This window comes from Lissotriton vulgaris, unplaced genomic scaffold (genome assembly GCF_964263255.1).
Source record: "Lissotriton vulgaris unplaced genomic scaffold, aLisVul1.2 SCAFFOLD_2315, whole genome shotgun sequence".
Taxonomy (NCBI): Eukaryota; Metazoa; Chordata; class Amphibia; order Caudata; family Salamandridae; genus Lissotriton; species Lissotriton vulgaris.
The window spans coordinates 128785-153083 of NW_028255822.1; the positions used below are offsets into that span (position 1 = coordinate 128785).

The following is a 24299-nucleotide window of genomic DNA, read 5'->3' on the forward strand; positions in this document are numbered from 1 at the left end:
CTGTTTGCTCCAAGGAAGAAGAAGTGCTAGTATGGGACCCAAAGGGGTTGGAGGTTACACCAACAAACCCCTCCCCCTCACCTTGTTTGGAGGTAACATCTTCACCTTCGGAACCTGGGTTTCTGTATTGGGGGACTCAGCAGGATGCTCTGCACAGCGTTCCTCGCAGCTGATTGATGCTAATACTAAAGAGGCGGCCAGTGAAAAGGCCTCCACCTCTGCTTCCACCTCCACTTTAACAGCTATCTATGTGCTTCTTCAGCTCCACAGGGAGGAATATATAAAGATTCCCTCTCCCTGACAAGGGCATATTTAAAAATGCAGGTGGTGATGAGAAAGCTGTCTAGAAACATGAATATTCTCCATATCCAAGTTGGGGATCTAGAGACATCGCAAGGGTATCTTAAGGAAACCATCAGAGATGTCAAAGCAACTGTTTGTAAGCACGAAATTCAGTTGGCTGGACTCTCTCCCAAATTAGAAGATCTAGAAAACAGAGGAATAATCTTTGGTTCTGGGCATAACAGAGGACAGTGAGGGAGTTGATCAAGAGGTTATATTGTCTGTCTCTTCACAACAGCCTTTTTCTGCATTGAATGATTTGAATATGGACTTCCTGAACCAGAGGGCATACCAGAGGGCATACCGTTTTCCATTTTGGCAATTGAAGAATGACATGGCTGCTCCATCTTAATCTGTGTGGGGACCTTTATTTTGCAGTAATTGATTTTCCAGATGGCCCATTCCGAATCAGATGCAGTGCCGTGGAGTTCTTTGTCTGGTCTGACCTTAGTCATGTGATTAGACAGTGGCACGATGCTAGAGACTTCACAACCAGATCCCACCGCTCCAAAAGATTGGTGCAACACTCTTCCTAATGGAGCCACCCAATTTGAGAATAAATATTGAAGTTCATGCGTACTTATGCCAGGATGCATCTAAAGTTGTTGAGCTGCTAAAAACAATGGCAACAAGAAAAATGACTCACTGCAAAATTAAGGGACAACATTGTGACTCAAGGTCTCACTTTTATACTTTGAGCTTCTTTTGGAAAACCTTCTTTTTTTCAGCAGGATTATCTGCATTCTTTCTAGTATGGGTGTTGTGTCGCAATCTTGGTGGCACCCAGGACAGCTTTATGAGTTTAGTGGCAGTAACTGCCTGTGTGAGACCAAAGGATCACTAGTACTTAAGATTGTTTTACTGTTTTCTTCCTTTCTTCCCTTGGCTTTTTAGTTTTTCTTTAACTTAATTTTGGTATTGGTATTGCCTGTGGGAGTCTCAGGTGTTCAACCTGCTGTATGATGAAGGTTGGCACATTGAGATGGGTGAGGTGTAGGTCCAGAGTTTGGGCACAGGGGTGGGCCTGTGGGAGGACCAGGGATGGCTTGGGGGATGGAGGTTTAATGAGAATCTTTATAAGGACTTAAAAATAACTGGGGAGGAAATGGGGGACAAAGTTGATAACAAATATGGGAAGTTCACCATAAACGGGAGTAAAGGTGCAAGGAGAGTCATATCAGGATAAGGGGATGTTGACTGATGATGATGCAATGAGTCGTAGATAGCACTTTCATATTTTATCCTGGAATATTAATGGTATGAAAGAGTTATAGACTCGTAAGATAATTAAAGAAGAACTCCATACACTTAAACCACACATTATTTATCTCCAGGAGACGCGCCTATCTGAAGATCAAGCACCTCACTTAAGGGAACAGGGCTATGGGGTTTTGGCCACCTCCTGCTATATTGCCAACCAACAAGGTGGCTTTATTAGTGCGGGGCAAAACTTCGATGGCACTGGAAGCAAAAGTGGCTATGGGGGGGGGTGTGGGAGGCGATGGTTAATTGCTGTGATTAAAATGGGGGATATTCAACTCCTTATTTTTACAGTGCATGGGCCAAATGAGGATGACCTATTAACGTTCAATTATCTGCTGGGAAAACTGCATCAATGACCAGAGCCTTTAGTATCATGCAATGTTGCACTACATCCAGGGCCTGAACCTACATCAGGGGGATCATGGAGTAGTACAAGAGGCGGAAGACTTAGTGACACCCTGAAGCAAATAGTGTCCTCCTACGCACAAATTGATGTCTGGCATAGCAGAAGACCCCAGGAGAATGGTTTACCATTTACTCAGCCACCATAAATGTCTTTCATAGACTTATGTTTTTTGTTAGCCCCGTACTTAGGTCTTATGTTAATATTTGGTTAAATGAAAGAATCATTTCTGACCATAACTCATCATCTCTGTTTATTAGGTCAGATTGGTGTAGTCAGTCTTATACTCCATACTGCTGGAAGTTCGATCGGAAGTTGCTGTTAGATGATGAGTATATTCGACTAATGGCGGATAAGATAGAGGAACATATCGATGTGAATCTAGGATCGACATCCAGTGGTCAGGATGCACTTAAGGCCTTTTGCAGAAGACAGACTCTGAGTTTTACTATACAACGATAGAGGTCATGGACCAAGGCCAAGACTCACTTACAGCTCACTCTCAATAAGATCGAGGCAGGATTAGCTCAGAGCAAACTCGAACAAGACTTGCTAAATGTCACTTTGGCTGTAAAACAGCAGGTAGTACTAAAAACGACACTAAAGAAAAGTATGTGGGAAAGGCGAGCACGAAGGTCCAGGCTACGCAAATATTGCGTTTTGAAAACAATGAGGAGATGGGTCAAATGCTGGCTTTCCGAATCAAAGCTAGAACAAGTAGTAATCTCATTCAGAAGATTGTAAAGGAGAGAAAATCTTAGAGCGGTCTGAAATTAGAGAGGTGGTTCGCAAATACTATCAAAATCCCTATAGAGAGGACTGTCTAGCCTATGTAGCCTCTGTTAAAAGCTACATTAAGAAATTTCAACATCAGACCTGCAAAATCTGTGGGGGCCAAGATGGCCGCTGCAGAGTTGTGCTGAGAGGTCGCATCTATTCCCTCTCCTGCCCATCAATGGTTTGACTGGCGAGTAGGATGCTGTGTAACCCTGATGTATACCCCTGATGGCTCCAGAACTATGGTGGCTTAGAGGATTGCAGGAGTATAGTCATTTTAGGAAGCGTACCCTTTGGATTGGACTGACTTGGGTCTGGGCTAAAAGAAAGGCTGCAAGGTTGCTTAGCGTGGTCGGCAGGCAGAGAATGGCACCCAAGATACCCCCCGGTCTGCAAAATCGGAGAAAGGGAGCGAGAAGGCTAAAGAACTGCCAGATTCTCCAGCAATAAAAGCAGGGGCAGCTGCTACTGCTACTTCGAAGACAGACACAGCTGCCGGGAAGGGCCCCTGCGCGATCCGCAAAATATTACCCCCGACGGAGAAAGGAAGAAAGCAGAGATACGTGGAAAGCCGAGCGCGGCCGCCAGAGGCAATGATGCAACCCCAGCGGAGTCACGAATTTCCGCTACGATTAAAGTCTGGAAAGGAGATGGCAAGCACAAGATCAGAGAGCTAGGGATGCAGCAACCTACCCTGGCAGAGGTTCTTTCATCGAGGACTCCCGAGCAGGCCGATCTGCCTCACGAAACAGACGCGTTGGTGGATGCTTGAAGAAACGTCCTCGAGGACGTTACAGACGCTGAGTGCACGGAGAACTTGGTTGCCGGGCAACGGCCCACTCTAACGCAGGAGCAGGATCAGAGGCTCAACGCGGAGGATCAAACAACAGGAGAAGCTTACAGCAGAGGTGAGCCAGCGAAAGGAATGAGAGATGGAGGCAAAGGGGGACACGGGGCATTCAACCACAGACTCGGGGGATACGAATGCGGATATGTTGGGGGCCTTAATGCTCGTGGAGGCGGAAATGAATGCCTCAAAATATTTGGATAGCACCTGGGGCAGCAGGGTCAGTTTGGCGAACAAAGACCACCCCGCAGAAGGTGTGAGCAAACAGGCGCCAGAAAAAGGGGATGGTGCTTCTATAGAGGGAGAGTGCTTCTTCTCCCTGAATGAAGACTCAGAATCGGTACTATCATCTGATGGGAGCTCGGAGGAGGAGGGGGAGGAGGAAACCGGGTCAGGGTTTAGTACATCAGGCAAAGAATCTACGATGAAGAGAAGATCCTCAAAATCAAGGAGGCGCACGTCCGGGTCCCCCCTACACCCCGAGAAGCGGTTAGTTTGGGACTACTCTGCTACCTCACAGGTCTATCAGGAGGACGCTAGTGCTGGGGGGCCTTACCTGGGGCTTCCCCCCGCCCCAATTCTTTTGACATATTATTCAGCACTCTTAAGCAGATGCAAGGGGAGGCAAGGGCAGAAAGCCGCAGAGCAAGACAGGCCTCAAAGAAAATCCAGAATACCCTGAGGAAAGTCAATAAACTGTTTGATGAAATCGTGGACAGAGTAACGGAGGTTGAAGAGCGAACAGGCAGTCTTGAGGACGACGTCGGGAACTGGCAATCATTCAAATCAGAACAGGAGAAATTGGCAGAGGACATGCGCTGGAAGATGGAAGATTTTGAAAACAGGCAGAGACGGAACAATGTTAGACTTTTGGGTGTGGCAGAAGGGACAGAAGGGCAGGACGTTAGGCAGTTCGTGATTAATCTGTTAAAGGGGGCCTTTCCGGAATCTCAGTGGCAGTGGGAAAGGGAGGTACAGAGGGCACACAGTTTCCCTTTTATGATGAAGAAAGCCTGAGGTACGGGGGGTACAGGGGGTGAGGGCCAGGGGAACCTGCCCAGGGCAATATTAGTTAAAATTGGGAACTACTTGTTGATCGAAGAGATAATTGACAAGGCAAGGCCAGATAACAGGAGGTCATTTGAGGGCACCACTTTCTTCGCCAGACCTGATTTTTGTCACGTCACTGTAGAGAGGAGATGGAAGCTCAGACAGATGATCGCTCCCTTTCAGGCCCTGGGATCAGAAGTGTACCTCCTCTTTCCTGCTAGGCTCAAAGTAGTTTTAAGGGGGAAAGTGTGAATGTTCTTTTCAGAGATTAAAGCCCAGCTATTCTTGGAAGAAATGAGGAAGCTGAAAGGTGGCTAGGGGGCTTGTACATGACTACTGAGCATAGGTATAAGAAGATGGGATAGCACTGCACACCGGGAGGAATGGTGGGAGAGTGATGCAATCGGCGCAATTCATGGTGGGCACACATAGGTCTCCTAACCTATTTGCCTTTAAGGGGGAGGGGGGGGGGGTGGGGGGAGCAGGGGGAGGGAGGGCAGGGGAGGCTACAGAATGTAGTAGAATGTATACAGTACGTTAACAGGAATGTATTAGAACGTATACAGTACGTGAAGAGGATTGTATGGAATCAACAGATGCAGATCTTTTTTAATGATTCAGTAGCTACACTGGTAGGACAAGCGATGTATCTGTATGGCGTGTAAAATCGCCTTGATAAATGTATGTGGACTCAATGAAGTAAACAAGAGACTCAGGGTGGCTGCATTCCTTAAAACATTGCGTCTCGATTTGGTTTGCCTGCAGGAGACCCACATAGAGGGTGCTAAAGGATATCTCTTGGAGCAATTGGGTTTTTCAGTATTAGCGAATTCCAAGCAAGGGACCAAGACTAGAGGGGTGACAGTTCTAGGGAGGAGTGGAGATATAATAGTGAAAAGGAAGAAGGAAGATCAATGGGGGAGGTGGGCAATATTGGAATTGGTTTTCAAGGGGATACTATTACTTTGGTTACGATATATGGGTCAACAGAGGATGATCCAGATGTTTTTCAGTACCTGGATGTCGAGCTGGCACAGTGGCCCGAACCAATCGTCTGTTGCGGAGATCTCAATCTGCATGATTTATGTACTTCATTTGTCCAACCTGGGAGACAGTACTTAGGGAGGAAAAAGAAGGTGTACAGAGCACTCTCAGATATGGTGTTTCACAACTCTCTGGAAGACCCCTGGATGAAATGGCATCTGCACCTAGACGGTAGTACATTTTTTTCAGCTCCTCATAAGGTACTGGTTAGATTGGATTATTTTTTAATTTCAAACAGTTTGATTACTGGTTCAAAAATTGAAAGACACCCCCGAATGATCTCAGATCATAGCCCACTAGTTTTGACATTAAGGCTGGGTCAGGTACAAAGGAGACATGTATCTTGGACCTTTGAACGAGCACTATTACAGGATCAGGCATATCGGGCATATATGGCAGTATGATAAAGGATTTTTGGGATATAAATAGAGGGACAGCACCTCCGGGGGTTGTATGGGATTCATTGAAGGCGGCGGTTAGGGGGGAGACATTGAGTTTTGTGTTATCTAATCAAAAGAAGGAGAAATTAAGGTTAGAAGAATTACAACAAAATCTTTTGAAACTGGAAGCAGATCTAGCAGTAGCTATAAGTCAGAATTCCCCGCTTGACCAGCTCTTGCTTAGGATTACCGCAACTAGAGCAGAAGCCCTAGAAGGAATGGCCAAAAGAGCAGCGGAGAAATATTTGACCCAAAGGGAGAAGGCATACTAACTGAGCGAGAGGGTGAGCCATATCTTAGCGGAGTAGGCAGAGAGCAGCAATATCTGATATTAAGGAGATCGTTGATGCGCAGGGCAACTCTTTAACAGAGGCAGATCAGGTGAGGGAAGTCTTTAGACAATTTTATACAGGTCTTTACTCCTCTGATAATGCAGGGGGTATGGAGGAGGTAGAGGTGTATCTGAGGGATGTTCTCCCTCCGGAGCTCGAGATGGATGACAAAGAGGAGTTAGATGCCACATTCCAATTGGAAGAATTTGTATTGGGTCTTGGTAGCCTACCTTCGGGGAAGGCAGCGGGTCCGGACCAGATTCCAGTGGAATTTTTTTGGGGAATTTTTTTAAGTATTCCAAACGGTTAGCAGCAAATATGTTTAATATTATGTTGCTGGCTCAGAAGGGGGATTCGATACCTGAATCCTGGGGAGCTGCTGACATCATCGTGATAGCAAAGAAGGGTAAACCACCAACAGCTCCAGGCTCGTATCGGCCGATTACACTAATGAATGCCTACGTAAAAGTTTACTCTAAAATGCTGGTCAAAAGATTGTCAAGGGTAATCGAGTGCCTGGTAAGTCCCTCCCAGCATGGGTTTATCCCAGGAAAAGGTACAACGCAACATGTCAGGCAAGTAGTCACAATGTTCGATGCAGCAGGAACCCTGGGAGACCCTATGGCAGCACTGTTTTTAGATGCAGAGAAAGCATTAGACAGGGTCTCCTGGGGTTACCTATGGTCTGTCATGAGATGGAGTGGCATAGGGGAGGGATTAATAAAGGCTACATAAACTTTGTATAAAGACCTGACAGCTAAGATTAGGGTCAATAGGGGGCACTCTGCAGTGGTTAAGATCAGCAGGGGGACCAGGCAGGGCTGTCCCTCTTCTCCTTTGTTGTTTGCGCTTTATTTAGATCCGTTTCTCCGCAGATTAGAACGAAATCCAGAGATTCTGGCAATGTTGATGAACGGCTGCTTGATAAAAACTTTGGCGTACGCTGACGATGTGGCCATTTTGACACCCAATCCGGCAGGGGCTATTAGGGAGGTGGAACGGGAAGCCCAAAAATTTGGACAGGTATCGGGATATAGCCTGAATAGTTCAAAAACCCAGATAGTAGAAAATAGGTATGTTGGTTGCAATGATGGCAGGGTAGTTGGCTCAGCCGTATATCTGGGAGTCGCGATATCAGCAAACCTAGAGGCTGTAGTAGGAAATAATATGGCTCCCTTAATGACACGAGTAAAAGCAGATTTAGATAGATTGAATAACCTACACTTGTCATTAGTGGGCTGCACTAATGTAATTAAGATGCTGATTCTCCCTAAGTTTCTTTTTCTTTTTAGATCCATCCCTTTATTTTTTGAAGCAAGTTGGTTTAATGCACTAGAGGTGATTTTGAATAGATTTATATGGGCGCAGGGTAAGACACAGAGGGCCTATAGGTTTATCTCTCTCCCAAGAGAGAGAGGTGGGTGGGGAGCACCAGATTTTAGATTGTATTATATGGCAGCTTCCCTACAATATATGCAGGGGCTAATCAGAGAGGCAAATCTGGACCGAAGAGTTGCCAGCTTCTCTATGGAGGTATATTCAGCAGTTCTTGGGGCAGAAGCGGGAAATTGCTTGTTAAACAGTATTGATTTTGGATACTTTAAAAGAGCAAGGTTTAAGACATTAGCCGCCGCAGTAAACATTTGGAGTGCTTTTCTGAAGAAGTCAAGATTAGGGAGATACAACAGATATGTTAGGATGTATAAAAATAAGTCATTTCCCCCAGCTGTATTTGCAGACACAATAATGGCAGAGTGGGTGGCAAGGGGGATCACACAGATTGGGGATGTTGTTAGTGCTTAAGGGGTGATGCAGTTTAGCAATTTGAGGAATATGTTAGGTCTGGATAATAGAGGTATTTTTAAGTATCTTCAGATCAGGAGTTTCTTAGGCAACAAACAGGGTGGGGCTGCGGGGTTTGGCAGGAATGAGATTCTTGACAAAATAAAGCTGTCTGGGGATTGCACGATACGATCCTTTTATGCAAGTTTGGTAAAAGGGAAAAAGGATGATTTGGAAAAACACAGTAAAAAGTGGGTGGAGAAACTGGGAGGCGAGCAGGAGTGGTTTCAGGAATCCTTGGAATTAGGTCGAACAGTTTTGTGTTCATGCCCTCTACAATCCCAACATTATAAAACCCTATACTCATTGTATTTTACGCCAGCCAGGATTGCAAAATGGGGCGGTACTACGGGAATTTCGTGTCCCCGATGTAATTCCCTAGAAGCAGATAGTGTGCACATCTTTGCTACCTGTCTTCAACTGCACACACTTGTGAGGGATATAGAGGTCTTCTTGGCTAGGTCATTGGGTATTCAAATAGTGCTCACTCCTCCCTGGATTCTCCATGGTGTTGGCGCAGACGGGGATGAGGTACCACTGGAATTCTTGTTTGCAGCAATGGCAGTGTACAGGTTAACCATAGCTAGGGCTTGGCTCGATAAAAATCCTCCCGGAATGCAAACCTGGCTGGCTAATTTATTATCCGCATATAATTTGGAGAAGAATATCTATGTACGGAAAGGCAGGAGGAAAAGTTGCTTAGGTGTAAGAATCTGGGAGCCAGTAAATAGATGGAAAGAGGGATTTGGTATCCATTGAGCTTGTGAAAAAGGGGCATAGCTTTTTGCGATTTTTTTGTGTTTTTTGCTGTGTCTTGGTTTAAGAATGATGACAGCTTAATATATTTTTAAGATGTACTGTGTATGTATAATAGTTATGAACTGTTGAAAAACATGAAATATTCATATTGAAATGTATAAAGTAAAAGTGTGCATAACTTGGAAAAACATTTAAAAAAAAAAAAAAGAAATTTCGACATCGGAAGCTGATACAGGGACAGCGTAAAAGACTGGAGCAGAGAGTGACCTTGGCAGAGGTTGAGATGGCCATCTGGCTATTGGCGAGGGGTAACAAGTATGGACCAGATCAACTTGCATTGGAATTCTTTAAAATCATTTCAAGGGCACTTGCACTAGTTTACCGAAACCTGTTCATTTCCTCCAACTTCCTTTGTGGGGCCCCCATTTGTGGAGCAAAACTTATATTGTAATCCAAGGGAGGAAGGACTTTTACTACAAGTAGACACGAGTAGTGCCTTTACCAATTTTAGTGGATTTGAGGGTGCAGACTCCTGTACGAACCATAATTTCTAAGTACCAACACCGTCCCCCATTAATCATTCCCTTCTAATCTAAATACTGCATCGTCCCTTAGTCTTGACCCTCATCAACAGCTCAGGGTAATATCTTGGAATGTGGCTGGGCTTTATAGCACAATGTCACTCCCTCACTAGAAGGATCTACTGGAGAGATACAACATTTGCATCTTTCAGGAGACCTGGAGCCTGGTCCCCCTATTTAAACCAGGTTATGCTTGTTACTGTTTACCTGCAACCTCAATAGGGAGAGGGCACCCAGCAGGGGTCTGATCATCTGGGTTGGCATTGCTAAGGGATGCCAGATTACCCTCTGTCCAAGCTCTAGTCCAGATATCCTGGGGATTGGATGCAAGGGACCCACGGGGGAAGATCCTATTGATTTGTTCAAAGTCTATGTGCGAGGGACCAAAGGGGGACCCACTCTCACCCAACTGGAAGAGAGCCAGGCTGTATGTTCATCTCACTCAAGAGTAATAGTAGCAGGTGACTTTAATAACTCTTTTGAGCCTCTTGACAAATAAGACCTAACAGGTTCTGGGGAAGACAACCTCAAATGGGCCTTCCCCCCTTTGACCTACCCCCAGTTAAAAGATGGGCACAGACGGCGCTCCAACTCAATGTCCTTACTGCTGAGTTTGCCCTGAGGGCAGTAAATGGTAGAAACTCCTCAGACAGGCAGGTCGCGAACAAATACAACAGAGTTAGCTGTCCATCCTGCATCAATTACATTCTCCCCGATGTGAGGCTCTGGAGAGAGCTGGTCGATATAAGTGTGTGAGTAACAACAGAGAGCAACCACAATACTCTTTGCCTTAGCATGAATCCCTTGTGGGACTCCTTTTACCATTCTAAGAGTAATTTACCCCCGACCTACACCAGGGAAATCCTTCCCACTAACAACAGTAGATCTTTAAAATGGCAAAAGGAGGCTTTACAAGAAAACAAGATCAATGTCATACAGCACGACTTGCTAGTAGGCACTCTCGAGCTTCCGTCCTTGAACGATAACAAACACAGAGTATCCAATGTAGTCATGGCTCACTCCCGAACTTTCGACCGACTTAGCTCATACTTCCTGGCTCCAAGGTCCCATCGAAAGACCAGCATTTCATCAGGAGGAGTCTACTCATGGTACACTAAGGATTGCAGACGCAATCACTCACTCTTAGCTTCAGCCATCAAAGCTAAGAATTGCCCTTTCATTAAAGCTTCCAGGAAGCGCTAAAAGGCTACTTTACGTTCTGAAAAATTGGCATGGGATGAATCTCGTTGGCAGCAACTTAAAGAAGCCAGCCCAGAGAAGGACGCCAAGTCATTCTGCTCCCTAGTCACTTGGGGTAGTAGTTTAGGGGCCCAATCACCCCCCAACCATATCACCGGTCAGGAATGGTATGACCACTTTCAGTAGCTCTATACAATCTCTGGGGACACGCCTACAGTGGAGGTGGCTAACTCTTACAGCCATCCCTCGGATGATGAATTTTTTACCTTGGGGAAATAGAGGCCGCAATAGGTTGAATAGTACCATCCAAAGCTGCAGGACCAGAGAGCATTTCGGGGGACCTATTTGTAGCTGGCATCCCAATTGGGCCCGCTTAATTCTACTCTTGTCAAATGCAATAGCTAGCGGTGCCCCTGTCCCCGGGTCTTGTAAGGGGGCAGAGGTGGTTCAAATCTATAAAAAAGGAGCCAGATACGAACCCTCAAACTATAGGCCTTTTAGCCTGATCGACGCTCTTCAGACCGTCTTCTGCTGAGCTTTGCTGCAGAAGATCCAGATGTGGGTGGATGATAATGCAATCTTATCAGAGTATCAGGCGGGCTACAGGGCGAAAATGGGGACCATAGACCAGGCATTCCGGCTTCTACTCCTTTATTGGAAAGTGGTAGTGATCGCAAAGGCAGTCTCTATTTAGCCTTCATCAACCTTAAGACTACCTTTGATTTAGTCCCCAGGTGTAAACTATGGCTTCCACTTAAAATATGGGTATCCTGCTACCAATTCTTGACCTGGTAGCTCGGCTGCACAAAGGAAACTAAGCACAGATTAGATGGGGGCGCAGGGGCAACTGACCAGTCGCATCCCAGTCAGCAGGGGAGTTCAACAAGGCTGTGTTCTGGCTCCCACTCTATTCTCTCTGCACATGAATGGAGTGGATAGCTTTCTGCAAGAAAAACCAGCAGATGCACCAAACTTGGGGGGGATAAGGAACCAACCCTTCTATTTGCAGATGACACCCTGCTGGTGTCAAAGACCCCAGCAGGGTTGCAGGTAACAGATTTCATCTCTTCTGTGACACCAGGGGGCTGGTCATTAACACCTCAAAAAACAAATATATGGCCTTTAACCCCGACAAGTCCGACAGAGGCAGCCCATTGCTAGGGTGGGACTCGCTGGGAAAAAGTTTGTACTTTTGACTATCTTGGTGTCTGACTTTCAGACAAAATGTCTTGGAAGCCCCACCTGACTAAGATGTTAATGGGTCACAAGCGAGTAACCGGGTGCCTAGGAAAGGAACACTGCTCCTCACACAATAGAACGGTAGCTCCAGCCCTTTAGGTCTACGATGCAAAAGCAGCCAGCACAGTTCTGTATGGAGCAGAGTTGTGGGAATTCAACAAGATTCCCAATCTCTGCAGATCTGAGCACAGATTCATAAGGGACCTAGTGATGCTGCTCCAAAACATACCGCTAACTCCCCTAATGCTTGATATGGGTAGGCGCTCCATTGGCAATAAAACAAGGCTTCGCTTGCTGCTTTTCTGGACTCGCATTAGGCGAACCCCCGAGCTCCTACCCTATGCGGAAGCCTTATCTGAGGTTATCCGGATAGACACAAGCAATAAGGTAGGCTGGATCACCAATGCTAGGAAATTGATGTCTGCACTGGGGCTTTAAGCCCATTGGGCCAAGCAGGATTCACTCTGGAAAGAAGTGCTTAAACGACATTACTGGGAATGGGTGAAACAACAAGAATCTAGCAAATCAAATCTAGAAAGACTTACCACAGAATGTTATCTCCATACACAGACCAGACATCTGGAGCCCTACTTAGACATTATTCAAGTCCCTCGGGACAGAATGTTAAACATCCATTTTAAGTTTGGCACATGTCCTGTCTGTGAGACAACTGCTAACTGGCACCGATGTAACCCAACACCAAATGTTTGCCCATGCTGCAAGGACTCAGTGGAAAGTATTGCCCATGTTATGTTCGCCTGTCAGGCCTACCACAAATCGAGGTCGAAATGGCTAAAACCGAAATGCCGGCAACTGGGCACACAGAACCACTGGGATGCCTTGCGCATTTCAAGATCAGATTCCAGGCCACTCTTTGCTGTGGAGTGGCCACGTTTTTAAGCCATGCATGGCATATAAGAAGGAAGGCTCAAATAGGAACAACAGTTTCCCAATTCTCGGGGAGAAGTCAGATCAGAGTCAACCAGGTATTGATGCAAAAACGTATTTTGGCAATTAATAACGATTTGCTGCCTGATAATCGAATTGTATGATCCCTTGAAATCATTCACTTTGCTTCCAGCAACCAGCCTTCCAGAGCCTCAATAGCACTATCCACAAAGTCTACCCAGTCCTGATTCTGTATTGTCTAGGTGTCTCTGGACTTAATCCTGTACGGTTCAGCGGTTAAGCCAAATCCATCAATGAGAGCACTCTTCAAAACTGAGTAATTGTCAGCATCATCTTCTCTAACGGTGAGGAGCTTATCTCTACCTTTGTCAGCCAAGGAGAGCCACAAGATAGCTTCCCACTGCTCTTGAGGGACCCTCTGAACTTTACAGGCCCTCTCCAAAACAGTTTTCCATTTGTGGATGTCATCCCCAACGTGGTAGGGAGGGACAATCTTACTCAGGTTCCTATTATCAAAGGGATGTTCCTTAACTCTAGGGACACTGTTGCTGCCATCAAGGGACTATAGTACCAACTTTTTCTAGCCCTCTGGACTTCTAAGGACTCTTTATCAAGGGCCAACTGCTCTTGCCTGAGCGTAAGCCTAGCTTTCTCAAGCTCAAGAAATTGGTATTCCCTTTCATAAGAGTGGTCCCTCTTGCTAGATACTAAGCCTGGGAGGAGTATGCGGAGTTGTCTCCATGTAGTTTAAAAAAAAACTCAGTGTAACTTTGCTCCGCCCCAGGCCCACAAACAATTTCTTTTTTAAAGGATAAAAACGCACTCACCTTGACTTCTATGTTGTCTGTGGGCGTCCCTCCTCCTCGCAACGGTGATTCCTCTCTCCTGGCTCTCCTCCTAGCCTTTCTCCTCTTCCCCCTACGTTTTACATCTTGGGCATGGGCAGTTCAAGCAAGATGTAAAAATATAGGGGGAGGAGGAGGAGGACGGCAAGGACTAGAGCCAGGATTCCCAGAAACACAGCAGCAAGGAGGAGGGCTGCCCTTGGACCACATGGAAGACAAGGTTAGTGTGCTTTAAAAAAACTTTTTGAAGCTGTGGTGCAGAGAGCTGAGTGGCGTACTCCGCCAAGGAGTCGGAGTTTTACCTCAACTTTGCGTTAACAGCAGAGCCGGGAGTTGGTAAAACTCTGCAAACTTCGCTGGAGGAGCAGAGTATGCCGCCCGGGGTTACTAGATACAGAGGTCCCTACATACTGTCCTGAGTGATTAGACTCTGCAGAGGGAGATCCCGAACTCCTTGGTGAACTCTTCACTCCAGGAGGAGTAAAGAGGGGAGCCTCATGGCTTCCTCCATTCGCCTCTTGAACATCTGAGTTATCCAGGTGAGAACCATCGGGTTCTCCCTGGTCAGGGTTAGAGTCTAGGTTATAAAAGGTGTCACCTCCTGACATGTCTTCATTCCCTGTCCCGCCCTCTCTCTCCTGTTCATATGACCCAGGGGTTTTCCTTAAGTCATCTAGAAGTAACACCTCTACCAGGCGTTGAGTGTTGGCACTGCTCCCTGTCTTCAAATTACTTAAGGCACATAGGGCTTTCTGTTTTTGGAATGAAAGCTCACTGTATCTAGAAGGCAGAGAGCCACTGGAATCTCCTTTTGCAGACATACTAAGGGGTCTATTAGTATGGCGGGTGGAGAGCCGCCGCTGGTCCAGCGGTGGCAACCGCGGTACGGGTGGTGGCCATCCACCCGCAATCGAAACACTGAACACCGCCGGTCAAATTAGCATCACAGCCGTGGCGGTGTGATTTTCCACCCACCACTTTTCCACCGGTTGCAGCTCGCCCGCTTGGCTGGCGGACAAAGCTGGACTGCTACAATTGTTCCGGATCAGGGCTAAACACCGCCGGCACGATTATGATGCCGGCGGTAGCCAGCCTTTCCGCGGCAGTGGAACCGCCATTGAAAGGCATGCAGAGACATGTTCCGGGGGCCCATTGCGGCCCCAAATGTGTTGGAGGGGGTGTGGGTGCACTGGGGTTGCCCATGGTACACCTCTACATTTCCCTTTGCCAGGTAGCAGGTACTGTGCAGTGCCTGCCATGGTGTGCAGGGTGATGCAGGACATGCTCCTGTTAACATTGCGGCAGTGCTGCCGGCAGCAGCGATCGCCGCAATGTTAATGGCCAGAATCCAACCGCCGTGGTCGGATTTTGATTGTGGAACATCCTAATTGGACTGGCGGTTTTGCCGCGGTCCTGGCGGTCGGTGTTTTCACTCTACCATGGCGGTCGGAGTGATTTTCCGACTGCCATCCTATTAGACCTCTAAGTGTGGTGAGGTGTTGCACCTACCTAACCTAGCGGGACCTAAACTCTCTAAGGGAGGAGAAAGGGTGTGTTAGACCCTTGACTTACCCAACCCTAAGTTCAGTAGAACTAGTATTATGTGCACCTAGTACTAGTGGTTTTCCAGTTAATCAATACAAAGATTTATCTGGTAAAACAATGCAGGCTTGAATCCCAACCGCTGCACACCAATGTGAAAAGTTAGCCTGGTATGTGATGACTACTAATTAAAGTGGGCACCTTGCACCAGTCCAAACAACCCTTATGGTGATTTAAAAGGTCAATGATAACCTTAGAAAGCTATCCAAGTGGTAGCTGTGGAGAGCAGCCGTCAGGCTTAATCTTGAAGGAACGTTAAGCAGCTTGTTTTACCAGAATGCAACCTTATAGTATTGGTTAAATGAAAGGAGAACGACACAGTAGTTATAAAAATATGTATTTATTAATATAACACTATCTAGTACTACACAGTATCTCCTACACGGAGATAATCACATGGCACACAATACTTAAGCACATAATTGACAGTAAATAGCACTAATACACAGTGGGCCCCAGGGGGGACCAAACCATTTACTAAGAAAGTGGTATAAGAACCACGACTCGAGTCAAGACAGTGGCAAGAGGACGTAGAATCAATGGGAGATCCAGGAACCACCCAAGGTGAGTAAGTAGGGACCCCGTGGAACACAGAAGGTTGAAGGCCCCACCCCAGAAGTGGATACCGAGGTACCAAAGTTACCTATCCCAGGGAAGTCGGGTGTATAGGTCTGAAATGGCGTCGGAAAACGCAGTCAAACCCAATGGAGAGCTTAGAAGAAGAGACGCTGCTGGAAGGAAGAACAGTGTCCGTTGGAATCCAAAGGTGGATTCTGGTTGAAGAATACCTGAAAGCAAAGGGGACAGAGTCTGGGTCACTTAGGAGTGGCCAGGGGCTCGGTAAACGAATGCCCACCGATGTCGGGTGCTTCAGATGCGTTGATGGAGTTCTTGACTCTGCAGCTACGGGGACCAGGAGACATGTAGGACAACCAGGAGCCTGATACGAGCTGTCCCATGAAGGATGAAGGGAGCACCAACAAGCCTTGGCAACGGCAACCCACGCAGAAGGTCAAGGATGTGTACAGTTCGGACCAGCAAGTTCCTGGATACTCACCAAACACAGGAGAGTCATGGCCAGTCTGGAGCAACCAGGGAAGCCCAATAAAAGCAAAGTTGACCTTCAAATGGACCCACAGGCCGAAGGCACAGGAGTCGTGAGAGGAACTTGAATGTTTGCACAAAAGAACAGCCCACGTAGCACTCGGTGCAAGAAGTCCAATGTACTTGGTAGGAAATGGTGCCAGAGGTTGGGGATACTCAGAGCCTAATGCACTTGTTCAGGAAACACCAACAAGCATACGCACTTGCAAATATACGTTGTGCAAAGGGGTTCAGGTACTGCAGCCCGCACTAGGGATTCTGACCCCAAACTTGGTAAGAGAGCAGCTCAGGTCTCAAGGGACGTAGAAACCCACCTCCTGTGTTGCTGGATCCTTCGGAGTCCGTAGGAGCTTAGGATCAGCAGACCGGGCAGCAGTGTTGAGGTGCCTGCAAATGCATGGGAGTGACTCCTTCACTCCAGGGGAGATATCTTTGGATGTCCTTGATGCTCCACAGGTCCTGCACGGATACTATATGGTGCATGAGCACAAACAATGCTTCAGACTAAGAGGGAGACTAGGAGCATCATTAGGATGGCAGGGAACAAAGTCCTGCTATCCCAAGCAACATATTACTCGTAAATACTAAAGAAAAAGGAGGGAGGTTCACTATGTATTCAACTCAGCGCAACCAATGTAGTCAGCCCTAGATAGGACTATACTAACATCCACGCTCACACAATTCGTACCAGAAAAAAGTTGTGGCGGAGAGGAAGGCACCTCACGGGCGAACACCCTCGGGGCAAATTGGTCAGATGTTTACCAAATGTTGTGCCCCTTTCTCATCATAGGTGGCCATTCCTATTTCCAGAAAATGTGAGTCAAGTGAAAAAAGACAAGATAAAGAAAAAGTGCAGAGAAAGGAGCTTTAGAGCATAGCCCCTGACAGAGTGATAGTAAAATCAACAGTCAGACCTATTGGACAACTTTATTACTGACTGAGGTCTGGGCTGCTGAATTAAAAAGGCTGGTAGCTTATTGCCACATACCACTACCTGCAACCGACATGTTTCACTTGAATCATTTGATTTTTAGGTTGATACAACAACCAACAGTAAGGTGGAGATCTGCCTCTTCAGCTGGTACGATTGAGCATAGCTGATCCAGGGTAAAGTTCCATTCTATTTTAATCAAAAAACTGGTGGAGGATATTTGGTTTGGATTTAAATATCCAAACATTAACAATGCCAAGGTTCAGAATGGGTCCTAAAATTATTTTATGTGTGCTTTTTCAACTCGGCAGCTTCCAGTTTTAAAGATGTTTAATGTGGGTGCAGCAACAGAGTGTTAACCCTGAAGAATCTGCCAAAAACTCCTACAGGCAGTGAAACATGTCGGTTGCAGGTAGTGGTATGCGGCAATAAGCTACCAGCCTTTTTAATTCAGCAGCCCAGACCTCAGTCAGTAATAAAGTTGTCCAATAGGTCTGACTGTTGATTTTACTATCGCTCTGTCAGGGGCTATGCTCTAAAGCTCCTTTCTCTGCACTTTTTCTTTATCTTGTCTTTTTTCACTTGACTCACATTTTCTGGAAATAGGAATGGCCACCTATGATGAGAAAGGGGCACAACATTTGGTAAACATCTGACCAATTTGCCCCGAGGGTGTTCGCCCGTGAGGTGCCTTCCTCTCCGCCACAACTTTTTTCTGGTACGAATTGTGTGAGCGTGGATGTTAGTATAGTCCTATCTAGGGCTGACTACATTGGTTGCGCTGAGTTGAATACATAGTGAACCTCCCTCCTTTTTCTTTAGTATTTACGAGTAATATGTTGCTTGGGATAGCAGGGCATTAGAGATAATAAAATACCTACTTAGAGAAATACGAAGAGGTATATCCGGAATTTTATAATTAAAAATTCCAGTGGCTATTCTCATGCCCATAAGACAATCGCTAAACTCAGATCCTGGGTACAGGGAATTTTTGGATTGCATTTCAGTGAGTGGAGGGCTTTCCCTAATAGTACCCGTTATTTCCCCTCTAAGCTCCTCTTGTTATCATAGGGAACAAAGTCCGCCTGCCATCCTGATGTGAAATGGGACCGCTTGCTATGTATGTGGTGGTCCTGCATACACAATTAGGATGCGCCCGCCACACTGGCGCATCCTGCATTTTTAACATCGCGGCGGGCGGTACTTTCAGCAGCACCCGCCGCAATGCCAAACATTCATGTTGTGCATATGCATGCACAACGTGGCAAGCACCGCACTGTGCCTGCCATGTTGTGCATGCACATGCAGCAGGGTACCATAGGTACCTCCCATGTGCCCTCCCCACCCCCCACCCACATCCTGGGGGCCCGCAATGGGCCCCTCACTTCAGAATCCGCATGCCTTTCCGTGGCGGCCAAACAACAACCAAAATGCCAGTACTGATGGATAACCAAACCAAGCGACCATAAGCTCCTTAGTAGGTCTTTATTTTTCAATATTCAATATTCATTAGAGCAACACATACTGGGAACATATTTACACATATAGTACAAAAAACATATAAAAAATAATTTCTATACACTCCTAATTTCAATCAGTCATATCATTATTACACACACACTGTCACACTCATTCTATCTACAATCAGATACTCACCACACTCACCACACACCACAACGTCCTTTATGGGCCAATGTAATTTATTCAACTTGAACGGTGGCCCTAACACATGCCAAACAAAGTAAATCAATGTAAAAAAATTTAAGGTGCACCTAGCTGTGTATACAGCATCATAACATATAGTTGTCACCACACAATTTCTCAAAGCCTAAAGATCTATGCCACTACGGAAAGGCTGCCTCCCGCCTGCATCCTGATATGGATGGCGGTGTCTAGCAGACACCGCCACCATATCAAACCCTTTTCCACCCGGTCGACTTGTCGACTGGCCGGAAAAGCGGTGGACGTAGGGGTACGGTCCGTACACCCCATGATCGTAGGGGTACGGTTCGTACACCCTATGATCGTAGGTGTACGGTTCGTACACCCTATGATCGTAGGTGTACAGTTCGTACACCCCATGATCGTAGGGGTACGGTTCGTACACCCCATGATTGTAGGTGTACGGTTCATACACCCCATGATCGTAGGGGTACGGTTCGTACACCCCATGATCGTAGGTGTACGATTCGCCATGGAAAGGCTGGCTGACGCCAGCATTGTAATCTGCTAGGCCCCGCTGCCATTTTATCCATGCTGACCGCTCCACCATGTAATCGTGACGATTGACTGTGGCAGAAGCGTGGAGGGCTGTCTTTGCGACTGCCGCGGCCACAAAGCGATTCCACCAGCCATCCTAATCTGGTGGGGAAATCAGAGTCAGATGGCGTAGAGACCGCCACCGCCAGCGGTGGCGGTCCTTTCACCATCATAATGAGCCCCAAAGATCGCACAGAGCATTGTACCAAGTTCTAGATGGCTAGGTAGAACTTCAAGTACTCTGGGACTAGGCCAACCATGTTTCATAGATTTGTTAGGGATATTATGTCATTCTATATTAGACACACCATTGGGTAGGAAATCAAGCCTTTATCATACCATACTACAACTAAACCTTAAAAGTTTGAATAATACTAGAAACTGAAGCCGTACTGTCCCAAGGGCACAGATGAGACACTCCATCAGTGGCTGGTGCAAGGCTATAAAATAGGACTCCAACAGGCTGTTAAAAAGTATTAGATAGTTTCGTCTCTCAAACACTGTGTAAATTTAGATGAAAACCTAGACATGAAACAGCTTGGCACTGTAATTTGCAATGGTCTCAGCAAGGATGATCGAGAGAGAACTAGTGCTAAGTCTCAGAGATACGATTATCTGACTGATAACAACAATATAAATTAACATAACAAAGGAGATTTATACCTCTAACAGTTATTGGGGCTGGCAACAATCTCCACTAATGACAAGTAAAAAGTCCTTTACAAACACAGGAAACAAAGAAATGTAGCTGTGTTCATCCTGTACCTGTGGGAGACTTGGGAAGAGGTGAATAACCTGAGGAGTCTGATGACACTCGACTGCTACAATCATCATCATATGACTGCAGCAACTCTTCTTCGTAGCCGTTGCTGAGTCTGTCTCCGTCTCCAATATCATCATGTGTTATCCTCAGCACCTGGGGTGCCCTTTCCCTTTCAACAGCGTGTCTGCGCCTGGCAAATGTAAAGTGAATACATAACAAAGATTTGTTTGCATGCAAAACAATTTTTTTTTTACCTTTACAGAAGTTTTACCTATATCCGCACAGAAACCATCTTACCCTTTGAGCCACAATATAACAACGCCCAGTGCAGTATCAACAACTAGTAATTGTGGTGGGAAACAACCTTTACAATGCAGTCATCACAACTCACTACATTTACAACGCAGTCATTACATCGCAACATCCTTTACAACGCATGCCACTATAACGCAACCATTACAATGCATGGCACTACTACGCATGACACTACAACTCATGTCACTACAACGCAAGCATTACATTGCATGTCATTACAATGCATACCATTACAATGCATAGTACTCCTACACTATCCAACACTTACCCTACTCTTGCACCCCTTGGAGTTAGAATAGTAATTTTTACCCCAACACTATCCAACACGTACCTTAAATGCAATGTAATGGTATGCGTTGTAATGGTATGCTTTGTAAAGTTAGAATGCGATGTAATGGAATGCGTTGTAAATGTCTTTTTTTTAAATGTGTTGTAATGGCATGCAATGTAAATGTATGTGTTGTAAGGGAGGTTGCAGTGCAAAAAACTGCTTTGTAAAGGCATGTGTTGTAAATGTATGCATTGTAACGTCATGCATTCATTGTTGTCTCACCACTGGTTACCTGTTTCTTATTTACACCACAGTTTTCAGATGGGGTACTAGCAGGTTGGCCTATGACTCCTCTGATGGCATTCGAATTAAATTGTGCTGCAGAGCGGTGCAGGCATCTGCTTTAACAGGAGCAATCAAATAGGTTGTGCCATTTGACTTCCACCCTTGGATTTCACGGACTGGTCCAGTATTGCCTTTTAGCGAGGTTACATTATGAGCTTGCTGTGCTTTGTGTTAATAGAGTATTAAAGATCTCTGTGAATGCTAGTGACATCAGGGTTGAACAAAATATTGTCTAATGGAAAAGCATGCAAATGCAACACATGAATTAAAAACTAGGGGCCAGATGTAGGTCGCCAATTAGCGGCCGGTAACGGCCGATTTCGGCCGTTACCGACCGGTATTTAAGATTTGGCATGTAGGGGGCATTTTATTTACAGAATCGATATATTTACCGATTCGGTAAATTTACACAATCGGTAAAATACCGAATCGGTAAATTTACAGATTCTGTAAATCAAGATGTAGGTGGCACTGTAATCAGTGCCACAGGCCCTTACCGAATCGTTATTTACCATGGAATACTATTCCATGGTAAATAACGAAGTCCAGTGTACATGCACATCTCTGCATGTACACCTGTGCCATGTGACACACAGACATGCCCTAAGGGCATGTCTGTGTGTCAAATGGCACACAAGCCAGAAACAGGGGTGCAACAGGGTGTGAAAGTGACACCGGGCCAGATGTAGGTGGCCGAAAATAGCCATTTACCGATCGGTAACGGCCGAATTCGGCCGTTACCGACTGGTAAATGGCCATTGACATGTAGGGGCCCTTAAATGTTGCATTTTCGGTAATTTTACCGAATCAGTAATTTTACCGATTCGGTAATTTTACCGAAAATGCAAGATTGAAATGTGGGTAGCCAATTTTCCATTGGCACATGGCTTTCAGAATCGGTATTTTACCATGGATTACAAATCCATGGTAAAATACCGATTCCTGTGTACATGCACATCTGTGCATGTACACATGAGCCATGTGACAGACAGACGTGCCCTTAGGGCATGTCTGTGTGCCACATTGCACACATGCCCGTTTTGGGGGTGCTAGAGGGTGTCAAAGTGACACCCCCTGCACCCTTGACAAATTCGGTGTTTACCGAATCGGTAAATACCGAATCGGTATTTGAATTGAATCCTATGGGCTTCAAGGCCCATAGGATTCAATAGCAAATACCGATTCGGTATTTACCGAATCAGTAAATACCGAATTTTTAAGGATTCGGTAATAAATCCAGATGTTGGTACCTACATCCCATTTACCGATTCTGAAATACCGAATCGGTAAAATTCGGTAATATTCGGTATTTCAAAATTGGTAAATGTGATTTACCTACATCTGGCCCACCATGTCACCCTTGCAAATTCGGTAATTTTACCGATTCTGTAATTACAGAATCGGTATTTGCCATTGATTCCTATGGGCTTCAATCTTACAGATTCAGTATTTTTACCGAATATTTTACCTACATAGCAATTACCAAATAGTGAATACCGAATCGGTGAAATTCGGTATTTACCATTCGTTAATTTGCTATTACCTACATCTAGGCCTAGGTTCTTAATGAGAATGAGACAACTTCAAGGATAATGTTGTCCGAGTTCCAGTTTGGGATACTGCCTAACTGGTAGGTAATAACAGGTCACATACTTGTGAATGTAAGAACATTTTATTGTTTTTTTGTATTTTTCTACTGTACCTCCTCCTATGCATGTTTCATGCGATTATTTCATTTCGGTAGAATGGAATTTGGTTGTACTTTGCTCTGATTGTCTTTTTTATGACAGAGAGAGAAGCAGTTCTTGTCTTCTGAGATAGGGTGTGACTGTGGAGATATATCTGGAATACATTAGTAATTTGTACTTAACAGAAATACCTTTTGGAGTCTGACTGGGCATTAGGAGCTTTGTCTACATGACGCGGGACGAATTAGAATTCACCATAAGATCATTGAAAGTCGAGAACTGGTTTAGAGGAGGGCTATATAATAAGTGATTCTTCTGATAAAAAGCCGAACATCTGTTTGCCTCTTGGGGAGTTGAACTGCTTTATTTTAAGTTCCTTAATGATTGATGTCCAGCAGACAGAGCCTCTTCTGCCTATGCTATCTGGTCTACAAGGGAGCCGTCATATCTCTGATGGCTTTGAAGCCCAATTTTCACTCAATGCCAAATCTATTGGATTTACTTTGGAAAGCAACTATGTCCTATAGGATCACACTGTCAGGAGAACAAAGACATGGTACTAGCTCTCTCTAAAGTGACACCCTCCCAGAAAGTGACTTCAGAACTGTTGTTCAAGCTTTACTCTCGTGCACCTGTTTGGTGGGAACTACCCACTCCATGGTCTACCAGAGTCCACATGGCCCCAAGGACGTCTCATCCAGGTCCTAAGGCAATAATGATTGCATTACCCCCATCGGAGGAACCCCACTGGCTTCCCTTTCCAGACCATGCTATCTTCAAACTCAGCTGCATCATATAAACATCCACAACAACAGCAACCCAAGATATCTTGCTGACAATCTCTCGATCTCCTTTGGCCCTCAGCACCCTGACAGCAAGGAAATCATCAGACTAGAGTCAAATGTAAAAAATACAACACAAAGCCCTTTTCATCTATACACCCAAGACTGTGAAAAACATCCCCATTTCCAATAAGGCCGCCTGACCCTACTTCAATTTAGAAAAGAGTTGAAGATGTTCTCTCCTTAAAGAATACTACATCACGAAGCAGTAACTGGAAACATCAGTTCTATGAATAATGCTATCTCCCAAACAGTTATTGACTGTATTTTCCCTTTTGCCCTGTACATAGCTCTGCTGCCTTTTAG

The 24299-nt window shown here is 45.7% G+C and overlaps 1 protein-coding gene across 1 annotated transcript in view; it reads right to left on the reverse strand.

The window, feature by feature from the left end:
* The window catches only part of LOC147658885 (leucine-rich repeat-containing protein 56-like), a 193156-nt gene that overhangs the window by 14774 nt on the left and 154083 nt on the right, over window positions 1-24299 (reverse strand). Inside the window, exon 6 of the mRNA XM_086952057.1 lies at window positions 20535-20722. Coding sequence (XP_086808183.1) covers window positions 20535-20722 — 188 coding nt within the window. The remainder of the gene's footprint in view (window positions 1-20534; window positions 20723-24299) is intronic.